The sequence below is a fragment of the Microcaecilia unicolor genome, chromosome 2 (genome assembly GCF_901765095.1).
Source record: "Microcaecilia unicolor chromosome 2, aMicUni1.1, whole genome shotgun sequence".
NCBI lineage: Eukaryota > Metazoa > Chordata > Amphibia > Gymnophiona > Siphonopidae > Microcaecilia > Microcaecilia unicolor.
The window spans coordinates 154,538,440-154,550,721 of NC_044032.1; the positions used below are offsets into that span (position 1 = coordinate 154,538,440).

General features: G+C 43.0%; 1 protein-coding gene across 1 annotated transcript in view; it reads right to left on the bottom strand.

Annotated features, from left to right (window-relative positions):
* The window catches only part of CHD1 (chromodomain helicase DNA binding protein 1), a 560,349-nt gene that overhangs the window by 325,147 nt on the left and 222,920 nt on the right, over positions 1–12,282 (bottom strand). The window contains 1 exon segment of the mRNA XM_030193417.1: positions 11,354–11,544. Within this exon segment, the coding sequence (XP_030049277.1) occupies positions 11,354–11,544 (191 nt within the window).

Here is a 12,282-nt window from a genome sequence, read left to right on the forward strand (position 1 = left end):
ACCAATGACTTATACACCTCCTTTCTTCTGTTGGTCACACCTCTCTCTATACAGCCTACCAATCTTCTAGCTACGGCCACCGCCTTGTCACACTGTTTCGTCGCCTTCAGATCCTCAGATACTATCACCCCAAGATCCCTCTCTCCCCGTCCGTACCTATCAGATTCTCCCCGCCTAACATGAGGAACTGAGTTCAATTCCCACTTCAGGCACAGGCAGCTCCTTGGAACTCTGGGCAAGTCACTTAACCCTCCATTTCCCCATGTAAGCCGCATTGAGCCTGCCATGAGTGGGAAAGCGCGGGGTACAAATGTAACAAAAAAAAAATACATCTACAGAGGATTTCTATTCCCTAAGTGCATCGCTTTGCATTTCTTCGCATTGAATTTTAATTGCCAAACCTTAGACCATTCTTCTAGCTTCCTCAGATCCTTTTTCATGTTTTCCACTCCCTCCCGGGTGTCCACTCTGTTACAGATCTTAGTATCATCCGCAAATAGGCAAACTTTACCTTCTAACCCTTCGGCAATGTCACTCACAAATATACTGAACAGAATCGGTCCCAGCATCGATCCCTGAGGCACACCACTACTCACCTTTCCCTCCTCCGAGTGAATTCCATTCACCACCACCCTCTGGCTTCTGTCCGTCAACCAGTTCCTAATCCAGTTCACCACTTCGGGTCCTATCTTCAGCCCATCCAGTTTATTTAAGAACCTCCTGTGGGGAACCGTGTCAAAAGCTTTGCTGAAATCTAAGTAGATTACGTCCATAGCTCGTCCCTGATTCAATTCTCCCAACCATGTCCAGCAATTCTCCTCTCTCCCCTACCCTCCATGTCCAGTGATTCTCCTATGCCCTTCCCCCCATCCATGTCCAGCGATTTCTCCTCTCTCCCCTGCCATCTCCTCCTATCCATGTCCAGCGATTCTTCTCTGCCCTCCCCTCCATGTCCAGCAATTCTACTTTGCCCCTATCCTCCCCTCCATGTCCAGTAACTCGCCCCAGCCCCACCTGCCCCCCTTTTAAGCCCCCAAGTTCCAGTACCCCAGCCCCACCTGCCCGTCCTTAGCTCCCCGACAGCCCTGCTTTCTGTTCCTGCCACTCCGTGACGCGTTTAAATCTTTTCTTTTTTTTTTTTACCTGAAGTTGCAGCGCCAGCATTAGTGAAAGGACCAGGTTTGTTTCCTCCAGCCTTCCCTTCGTTCCCTCTCAGTGTCCCTCCTTCCTCTGACGTAATTTCCTGTTTCCACGAGGGCAGGACACTGAGAGGGAACGAAGAGAAGGCTGGAGGAGGCAAGCCTGGTCCTTTCACTAACGCCAGCGCTGCGACTTCAGGTAAAAAAAAAAAAAAAGATTTAAATGCATCGCAGGCAGCAGGAACAGAAAGCAATGCTGGGGAGCTAAGGGCGGATAGGTGAGCTGGCCCTAGGTTAAAAAAAAAAAAAAAAAAAAAAAGGTGCCAGTACACCGTACTGGCACACAAAAAAAGCACTGGATATAACACAGATTAGCCTGAAACTATATACAAACTGTGTGAGAGTGCAGCCTAGAACAGAATAAAATGAGCCTAGGAGGGTGAAGTTGGATTCTAGATCCCAAACAAATTCTGCAGTACTGTCCAAACCGACTGCTGCGTTGGGTATCCTACAGTTAGTTAGTTCACTTATAGCCCGTTAATGTCATTCTCATAGTTCATAGCAGATTACAGTAAGATACTAGAACACAATAAGTCTAGGATGTAACCATTTAAAGTAAAAAAAATATATATATAATGTAAGTACCATAATAAATTACATAGAGACGCATCTAATAAATGCAACTGCAGATAATTATTTCTTAGTCATATACCTATGGAACAGTAACATCTAAGCCTTTTTTGAACATATCATAAATTAGATGGAAGAAACTTCAAAATTTGGCAACCTGAAATGCAAACACACACACAAATAATTTTCTCAAGATAATACCACATGGACTTGGAAAGAAAAATGAGAAAGAACTTCGGGTATTATAAAATTGTCCTACAGACGAATAACTTAAAAAAAGAGAACTCATGTACTATGGAACCCTTGAAAATTATCCTAGCTTCAACAGTAAGCAAATGAAGCTTAATGAAATAAAATGTAGTTCTGTCTGATTTCTTGAGAGAGTAAATTAAGTGGACAGCCATATTCTGAAGAGTGTGCAACTTTCTCAACAAATATTTTGGTAAACCCAAACAATATTAAAATAATCTAATTTGCATAAAATCAATGACTATACCACAAGACTAAATAAATCTTCTGGGAAGTATTTATGAATACCTCTTAACTTTCTCACAATGTAAAAAGAGCTCCTGAAAAGTAAATTAATCTGATGTTCCATAGATAATTTGTTATCCAGCACAATGCCCAAGATTTAAATTGATTCATCTAATGAAAAACATTCCCCATCAACAGTAAAATTTGAAATCACTTCCTGGTTCTGCTTTGTTCCTAGCAGTAAAAATTTTGTTTTTCCCCTATTTAATTTCAAATACTGAAATGTCATCATAGGAACATAAGAGCAGCCATGGGCAAGCAGTTGCTTCCCCATGTCTGTCTCAATAGCAGACTATGGACTTTTCCTCCAGGAACGTGTCCAAATTTTTTAAACCCAGAAACGCTAACCACCATAACCCTCTTTAATATAGGCTCCTATAATGACCCCCAGTAGAATTTACATACTCGTGCACAAATGCACACCTCCGATGAATAAAATATATAGATGTGTGCATGTATTCTCTGGGTGTACTCGCAGATTTTATAAAATGCACGCATACATCACATTTTCACTCCAGCTTTGCCAGATTATGCCCTGGGAACTTTTATGTTCAGTCTGCATAAAGGGACCCTTTTAGTAAATGGTGTTAAGCCCTAACGCATGCTAGCACTTGAAAAACTGGATATCGCAAAATGCATTAAAGTGTTTCTACTACTACTACTACTATTTAGCATTTCTATAGCGCTACAAGGCATACGCAGCGCTGCACAAACATAGAAGAAAGACAGTCCCTGCTCAAAGAGCTTACAATCTAATAGACAAAAAATAAATAAAGTAAGCAAATCAAATCAATTAATCTGAACGGGAAGGACGAGAGGAGGGTAGGTGGAGGCGAGTAGTTACAAGTGGTTACGAGTCAAACGCAATGTTAAAGCGGTGGGCTTTCAGTCTAGATTTAAAGGTGGCCAAGGATGGGGCAAGACGTAGGGGCTCAGGAAGTTTATTCCAGGCGTAGGGTGCAGCGAGCAGAAGGCGCGAAGTCTGGAGTTGGCAGTAGTGGAGAAGGAAACAGATAAGAAGGATTTATCCATGGAGCGGAGTGCACGGGAAGGGGTGTAGGGAAGGACGAGTGTTTCATGGAATTTTTCCTGTTAGTGTGTGCTAAGCACTCATTAACTATCCTACTATATAAATGAGCTGTGACCGACGTTCTGCGCATGCGTCAATTCACAGGTCTCTCCCGATCCACCCAGCGATTCTCCTCTCTCCTCTGCCTCCCCCCCTCCAGCCACCCAGCAATTCTCCTCACTCCCCTGATTACCTCCGTCGAAGCAGCCACATCATTGAAAGCCCTGCACGTCTCCAGCCTTCCCTTCAAGTTCGTTCCCTCAGAGTCCTGCCTTCTGACATCATTTCCTCTTTCTGCAAGGGTGGGACTCTGAGGGAACGAACTTGAAGGGAAGGCTGGAGACGTGCAGGGCTTTCAATGATGCGGCCGCTTCGACGGAGGTAATCAGGGGAGTGAGGAGAATCTCTGGATGGCTGGAGGGGGGCAGGGGAGAGAGGAGAATCACACACACACTCTCTCTCTCACAGGCACACTCGCACCCAGTCTCACTCTCTCTCTGTCACACACACACTCGCACATTCACTCTCTCAAACATACACACTCAGAGGAAAACCTTGCTAGAGCCCGTTTCATTTGTGTCAGAAACGGGCCTTTTTTTACTAGTTTTTTTTTAAATATTTTATTAGAAGGGGCATGTTATGAGTGGAGAATGGGCACGGAAGTATTAACCAGCTAGTGCATTCAAATAATTATGCGCTAAGGGGCTAATGCTGAGTTGATGCAGGGAGAACTTATCCCTAGATTCTATATAGTGCAACTAGAGAAACGCGCCAAAATCCAAGCAAATTTTATAACAATGTGTGTAACTTAACAAGCTAATGAGCGCTGATAACAACACTTAACAAGCAATAATGAGCACTATTGGCACTGATTAGAATTTACACACACAACTCACTAAGCATATTTGGTAATGAAGTGCGCCAAATTTCTAATGTGCACAGGCAAAAAGGGGCATGGTTATGGATGGGGAAATGGGCATTTCAAGGGCATTCTAAAATGTATGTATGCAGTTATAGAATATGGCCCAGAATATGGTAATGTTTGAAAAACAATGACAAATGGAATCATACAAATCCTGTAAACCAGTAGTAACAGGAAAACTTACATTAATGTCGTCCGCATAGATGTAAGTAATGTAGCCCTTCCTTTTCCAGATGTCTACCCAGAGAAGACACAAGTACATTAAATAATACTGGTGATAAAGGAGATCCCTGTGGCACACCTGAGGGTAAGGACCAGCTTAAGACAATTGTCCCTGTAGTAACATAGTAAGAGCGAGAGGTCGGAAATCCCTTAAACCAAGATAAAACTTTACCAGTAATACCAAAGTTATCTAGGATTTCCAGTAAAACTTTGAGATCAACTAAATCAAAAGTACTGGTCATGCTGACAGCTGAAGTGATGAGCTCTCGGTGGGCAATTTAGTGGTCTCTGTCATCAGTAACCGTGATGGACTATTTGAAGAACCCACTGGTTGGAGGTTACAAGGGGCTACCTTTCCAGAAAAAACTTGAGCCCCCCCCCCCCCCCCCCCCCCCAACAGCAAGTCTTTCAGTATAGTCACTGGTACTGCGGATACACTCTGCTGGAGCCAGTCAAAAGCTTGCCCCTTGCTTCGACTGGGGAGCTACTGGGGCCTTAGGCGCACACTGTTGATGTGAAAGAGTGTGCTGGGGTTCAGCCTGTTGAGGCAGGCAACAGGAGGCGGTGTACCTACATCTCTGAGTAGTAGGGACCCTTCCTCGACTTGTCAAAATACCTCCTAGAGAAGGCGGCAAATGCAGAAGGCGCCCAGCAAGAAAATGGATGGCATCATTACGTTTCTTGATTTGGTCAGCAACCTCCTCCACCTTCTCTCCAAAAAGGTCATCCCCCTGGCATGGGGCATCTTCTGAAGAACCGCCCCAAGCTCCCAGCACCATGTGTCAATGGAGATCAATGTCACTGCTTCTTAGCCGATGCAGGTCGGTCCTGGAAGCTCTGCACAGCAGTCGGTGTCGAGGCAGGTGGAGACCCACTCTATGCACAACTGCTCCCAGTGTCGACAGGTCTAACAGCAATATATACTGATGCTCCCAACACCAGTGCAACAGGCGATGTCGATGCAGACATCGAGGATTTGGACCAGGCTCCAAGAATCTTTTCCTGTTGAACCCCTCTGGCCAACTGAGTCTGTTTCTTCATACGAAGACACAGGACACAATTGGAAGGGCTATGATCAGGCCCCAAACACTGAAGACACCAAAAATGGATGTCTGGATCAGAGATGATCCTATTGAACAAGAAACAAACAGCACATAAAGCCACTGGGAACTTTCATGGACATGGAAAGAAAAACCTCCTTAGCCAAATCAAATGACTCAATGGTGCCGAAAAAGGAGCAAAGCACCAGAGAAAAATAATGGGAGAACTCGACTGAAGTCAAGGCCTAAGCACAGTCCAGAGAAACGGAAAAAGAAAGGAAACAAAGTGGGAAAACAAAACTTAAGAAAAATAAGGGAAAGGAATATGGAGAAACCCAAACACGGGAATAAGTAAAAACACCAAAAAGAACTCAGAAAAAGCTCTTCCGAACTGGGATTTGAAGGAGTAGAAAAAATAGTGTCCACTTTCACCGCAGTAAAAAAAAAAAAAAAAAAAAAAGAACTGGCGGTCCTGCGCTCTCACGACAGGCAGGAAGGCATCAGCGCATGCAAAGTGGAGCAAGTCTCTCACTCCACAAAGCTGTGTTTAGCTTGATATAAGCTCCGAACTGGGCAACACGGATCGCATTACCCACTTGTAAGAACTAAAGGCTTGCGTGTCCTTGGAAAATAGCCTAGTACAGGGATTCCCAACTTTTTTTTTTTAAACAAGGACCCTTTTTCAACCTTCAAAAATTTTGCAGACTGCCCATATGCTTCTCTAAATTTTACACACATTTAACTGGAACCGTGGACGATATGTGCTTCTGTCAGTGCTTTTGAACTACACTTGTACTGATCTTTCAGTATTGACAAAAATATCCATCAGAGGACTCTTAGCCATTGCTAATTCTCACAAATAATCAGCATTTACATCATAGTGAGAGTCTATGTGATCCCTGGCGCATGCATTGTATATGCCGAAACACAGCTCTGTTAGGTCGTCTTGCAGATATTGTTGACACTGAAAATAAAGCTTCTTCTGGTTCCACTAGTGGATTATGTGCTCCACTTTTGTTTTGTCTGCACACACTTATATAACATATATGAAAAACATTTATATAACAAAAAAATGATATGCACAACAGAGCAATTCAGGACAGGCTGTTGAAAGAGACTGCTGAAGCCATGGTGGGGTTGACTTGACAGACTGGTACAGAGGAGGAGCATCTAGAGCAGGGGTAGGCAACCACAGTTCTCGAGGGTCAAAACCCAGTTGCATTTTCAAGATTTTCAAGGAAGCAGTATGTGCAAATCAATCTCATACATATTCATTGTGGAAATCTTGAAAACCCAACTCAGTTGTAGCCCTCAAGGACTGTGGTTGCCCACCCCTAATCTAGAGAGTGCTGCTTAGGACAGGACAGGGGATTAAGAGAGTGAGACTGATGAGTTGAGAACTGAGAAACTAAAAGGAACTGCTGGGGACAGGGTAAGGAATGAAAGATGAGTCTGCTGGTGACAGGAGTGGGGGTGGGGGGGGGGGGGGGAAGGAGGTTCTCTCTCTCTCAATCTCTCTTTCCCATCAGTCCCTCTCAAGTCAAGCTGCACCATGGTTCCAGTAGCCTATATCTCTCTCAACTGCCCACCCTGTCCTCAGCAGACATTCACCACACATCATCAATAATCTCATCTCCCAATCTGTTCCTAGAAGTCCCTCTTTTTATAGTGTCACAAACCCCTACCCTGTCCTCAGCTCAACAGTCTCACTCTCTCAAATTCCCTATCCATTTAGTTTAGCCTCTCATATGCCCCAATGATCCAAGGTAAATGTGTGTGCTAGAGGCCACTAGTGCAGGACTAGCACCTGCATTTACCAGCACGGCATCATCAGAGAGGTCAACCGCTAACACCTCCCCCCCCCCCCAAGAGGAGAGAGGCTTTTTTTTTTTTTTGACAGACTGGACCTGTCATACAAGTGCAGTATAGAGAATGACACGAGTAAGGGGACCCGCGGTAAACTGCAGCAAAACTTTTTGTTTACCAAGGTTTACCACGGGTGTGGAAGCAAAACTTTTTACCGCCCCACAGGAGCAGTAAAAAGCCTTGCTCCTGTGGTAAAAAATAAAAACCGCGATTATCGCGAGTCAGGCGTCTCCTTCCTCCCTTCTTCCTTTTTTCTTCCCTCCCTTACCTTCCTCCCCATCGCAACACAAAGAGACTCCCCATAGGCCTGTTCTGGGGCCTTCCCTCCTCTGCTGACTCCCGCCTTCTGATGCAACTTCCTTACAGCAGAAGGCAGGAGCCAGAGGAGGGAAAGCCCCAGGACAGGTCTATGGGGAACCTTCTTGCATCTGTTGGAAATAAATATATTGTGTTTCCATAGGTGTGGGTGTATAGTTCAGGCTCTAACTAGCTCTTTTGTAACAGAGAGAAGTACATTATAGCAGTTTGAATTAGACTACAAGACTTGTGTTTTTCTGTAAGAAGCAGGAACAGGGGAAGGGGGAGGAAGGGGGTTTGTAAAATACTGAGACACAGGAAAACCTTCAGTCAGGCCCCAGAGCTGAGATAAACTGTAGTACGAGACCATGAAGGAGAAACAGGAAAGGGGGGGGGGGGGGGGGGGGGGCTTGTACGTGAGAGCCCAAGGCCAAACCAGGCATGATACTGAACATCTGTGACATAGCAGGGAACTATGATCAAAGAAATGATAAAGAGAGAGGAGGGAGTTAGGAAGAGTAAGAAGTCCCAGCTGCTGTTACACAGAACACTAGCAGACAGGCAGGTGACCATCGCCCAATGAGAAAAACTTAGGGGCAGACACTTAAATGTAACTATAAAATCTGTGGAATCTTATAGAAATTGTGTGTGTCTGTGTGTGTGTGTGCTGACTCGCAGTTTAGAGCCGCAGTGACACGCACCCATTCTTGCAAGGATGATTTTTGATTTTTGAACAATAAATTGCTTAATTAAGCCTTAGTTCATCAATCTGATTTTGTGAGTCCTATTTTTGTATAGGTTCTCAGGGGGCTATTTATAAAATGTCATAACGAGGAAGGAGGTAAGGGAGGGAAGAACAAAGGAAGGAGCAGGCACAGAACACAGGCCGTAAATAAATAACATTGTTTTTTACTCAAAGTTACAAGTATATTTCATTACTAATTTTCTATTTATATAAGTTCCCATATAATGCACCATGTGTTTGGTCACTTTATTTCACTGTCATCTACTTTAGTTCTAAACGGTTTTTGCATTTCTACACTTTAGTAAAAGCAAATATATATATATTTTTCTGATCAGTGGTAGCAGCAGCAGCAGCCGCAGTACTAACCTCCTCTCGTTTCTCTAAATTTCAGTTCCTGCACTTTTGTTAGCGTTTTTTCATTCAGATATTATAATACACATTCCTCACGTGCACTGCACAGTTCAAGAGAGATAGGAATGGTCTTCTTAATGATCAATCAATAAGGTGGGAACACACTGAAGTTTGGGTTTAAATAAACTTAACTGTAACAAGAATCACTTTGTTCATAATTAATTCAATTGTAACACACATTTCTCACGCAAATAGTCCAAGAGAGATAGGAATGGTTTACCATTCATTTTATATGTTGGAAATGCATAAAATTTTGGTTTTCAAGTACTGCATTTAATCCACTGTGAACAGCATTCACGTTGACAAATACTGCACACACTCATTTGGTTCCACAACCTACACACTGTAGTAGCTTTCTTTAAAGATTTGAGCACATCACTTAACTAAGCGGATCATAAATTTGATATACAGTTCCACACTTTCTTACTCATTATCTGATGTGTCTCATTCATGTCACAAAGACCGTTTAACAAAGCATTTCTGATATGCATGAAAGTCTTTTTTCAATGCCATTTTTAGTTCCTATTGAACTTGTCTTTTTAAAGACAAATACTGTTAACATGAATTTTCTATGTACCATTCTGTAGTAATTTGGCTTGTTTGGTTTTCTCAGTAGTGGAGGTGATAACTGTGAGGGGGAGGGCAGACAGTTTTTTTTTTTTTATCCTTGTTCTGTACTGGTTGTGATTTACAAAATGACAGTTGTACAGAATATTGTTTCTTTTTATACTTTAATAAAATGATTCAAATATAAAATTATTATTATTACATTTGTATCCCACATTATCCCACTTTTTTGCAGGCTCAATGTGGCTTACAATTCATCGTGGCTACTGGAAATAGAAAAGAATGTACATTTGGTTTTACAGCAAGTTTTGGGTACATGATGGTGAAATACATAATACTGGAAATAGAAAATCCTAACTATTCGCAGCTTCTGCAGATGGCATCAGAGTCTGAAGGGGCAGGGTATGGACAGAGTCCGCGGGGACAGGGACAGAGTCCGCGGGGACAGGGACAGAGTCCGCGGGGACGGGCACAAACTTTGTCCCCGCGGCATTCTCTAGTGCGGGAGGACTGCGCCTGAGCGAATGCCCAGGCACAAACCCCCTGGCGTTTCCCCCCGATCAACGCTTATAACGCACCTAAATTTGTACATTCTTAGCGCTGCTCATTTGGGAGTTAATTCCCCACGCTGTTCTGCTGTTGTTTCAGAATAGTGTGGGGACTGATCATCAGGTTATCAGCCTCTGAAAGATACTTCATTTAAGCTTCTATTTCTGCTCTTTGACCTGCAGGGTTGCTACAATGTCACTGTTGCTCATTTTTCTTTATGGTTTCTCAGCACACAAACTCACTGCTTCCTCCTCTTTAGCACTAGCTTATGTTGTTGACACTACTGCCACCTGCCCCAGTACTCCTTCCACTGACCCATCTTAGGACTGTGCTTCAAGTTTTGTTTTGATTTAAAAATTGCAAATACTAAGTTTCAAGCTTTGCTTTGGCTCTCAGGAAGCCATCAATTGGGTGGGGAGCAAGGAAATGACCTTCTAGCCAGCTTTCACAGACCACAAACTGGGAACCTCTGGCTCTGATTAGAAGAGCATGCTAAGAGCAGGAGTTCAAGTCTCACTGTGCTCCTTGGGATAGTCATTGAACCTTTCACTATCTCAGGTACAAACTTAGATTGCAAGCTCACTGGGAACATAGAAATACCTGGAGGCTAGGGCTATTCAGCTTGGAGAAGAGACGGCTGAGGGGACACATGATAGAGGTATATAAAATAATGAGTGGAGTGGAACAGGTGGATGTGAAGCGTCTGTTCACGCTTTCCAAAAATACTAGGACTAGGGGGCATGCGATGAAACTACAGTGTAGTAAATTTAAAACAAATCGGAGAAAATTTTTCTTCACCCAACGTATAATTAAACTCTGGAATTCGTTGCCGGAGAAAGTGATGAAGGCGGTTAGCTTAGCAAGAGTTTAAAAAGGGGTTGGACGGTTTCCTAAAGGACAAGTCCATAAACCGCTACTAAATGGACTTGGGAAAAATCCACAATTCCAGGAATAACATGTATAGAATGTTTGTACGTTTGGGAAGCTTGCCAGGTGCCCTTGGGCCTGGATTGGCTGCTGTCGTGGACAGGATGCTGGGCTCGATGGACCCTTGGTCTTTTCCCAGTATGGCATTACTTATGTACTTATGAGCTACAACTGAAAAGATGTGAGCAAAATACAGACAGAATTAGGAGAAGGGTATTTCAAAATCAAATACTCTCTCTCTAATCTTTAGGTTCACAGTCTACCTAAACAAAAGGAGTCAGCTGAGTTCTTCCAACATCTCACAATTTCTTGGAAAAAAACTGCTAAGTTGCTTGAAGAAATTAATCTATGGTTAACAAGTAAACGACAATCATACTGGGTAATTTGTACGAGCAAACAAAGATTAAATTCATTATGCTGATCAATTTGACTTACTTTTCTGGCATGATGAAGTGCAGCAAAGACCATAGCTCTTTGAGAGAGTTTTGCAAAGGGGTTCCAGTGATAAGAAGACGATGGTTGGACTTAAAGTCTACCAAGGTCTTGTAAAGAAGTGAATCATCATTCTTCAAGCGATGTGCTTCATCTACTCCTATGAATGCCCAATTGATACTGCCAAGGAATGACTACAAGAGAAAGTCTGTTATAATAAAAATCAGTACACCTAAAGTTTGTCCATTATACCTACAAGTGCATGTATTTTTGTTCTGCAACTTGCCACGGGTACAAAGTATAACAATCATTTGAATCTGCTTTTTCTGCAAGTAGACTTTTCCTGGAAAAATACATATAATGATTTCAAAATGCCATTTCTGTGTACATTCCCTCCCTAGGCTACCACCACCCCTGGAAACACTTCCTCTCAATGTGGCTAAATTTATTTTTGTTACATTTGTACCCCACGCTTTCTCACTTATGGCAGGCTCAATGCGGCTTACATGGGGCAATGGAGGGTTAAGTGACTTGCCCAGAGTCACAAGGAGCTGCCTGTGCCTGAAGTGGGAATCGAACTCAGTTCCTCAGTTCCCCAGGACCAACGTCCACCACCCTAACCACTAGGCCACTCCTCCATACACTGAGAGAAGACAATTTTCTTACAGCCAATTAACCTAGATAAAATGCTTTACCCAAATAACCACTTTGAAAATTATCCTCTGAACACTATCCTATCTGTGGCAATCAAACTAATCAGGAAGCCCTAATCATGCCCTTATTCCATAATGAACTTGTTTAAAATTACCACTAATCTTTATGACTACTTAAAGGATTAGAAATTAACAGAAAGCATTACTGTAAACCTTTTTATGACAGCATTTCAACACATTAGAGGTGGACTTCCTCAAGAGACTTGTCTCTTATATATG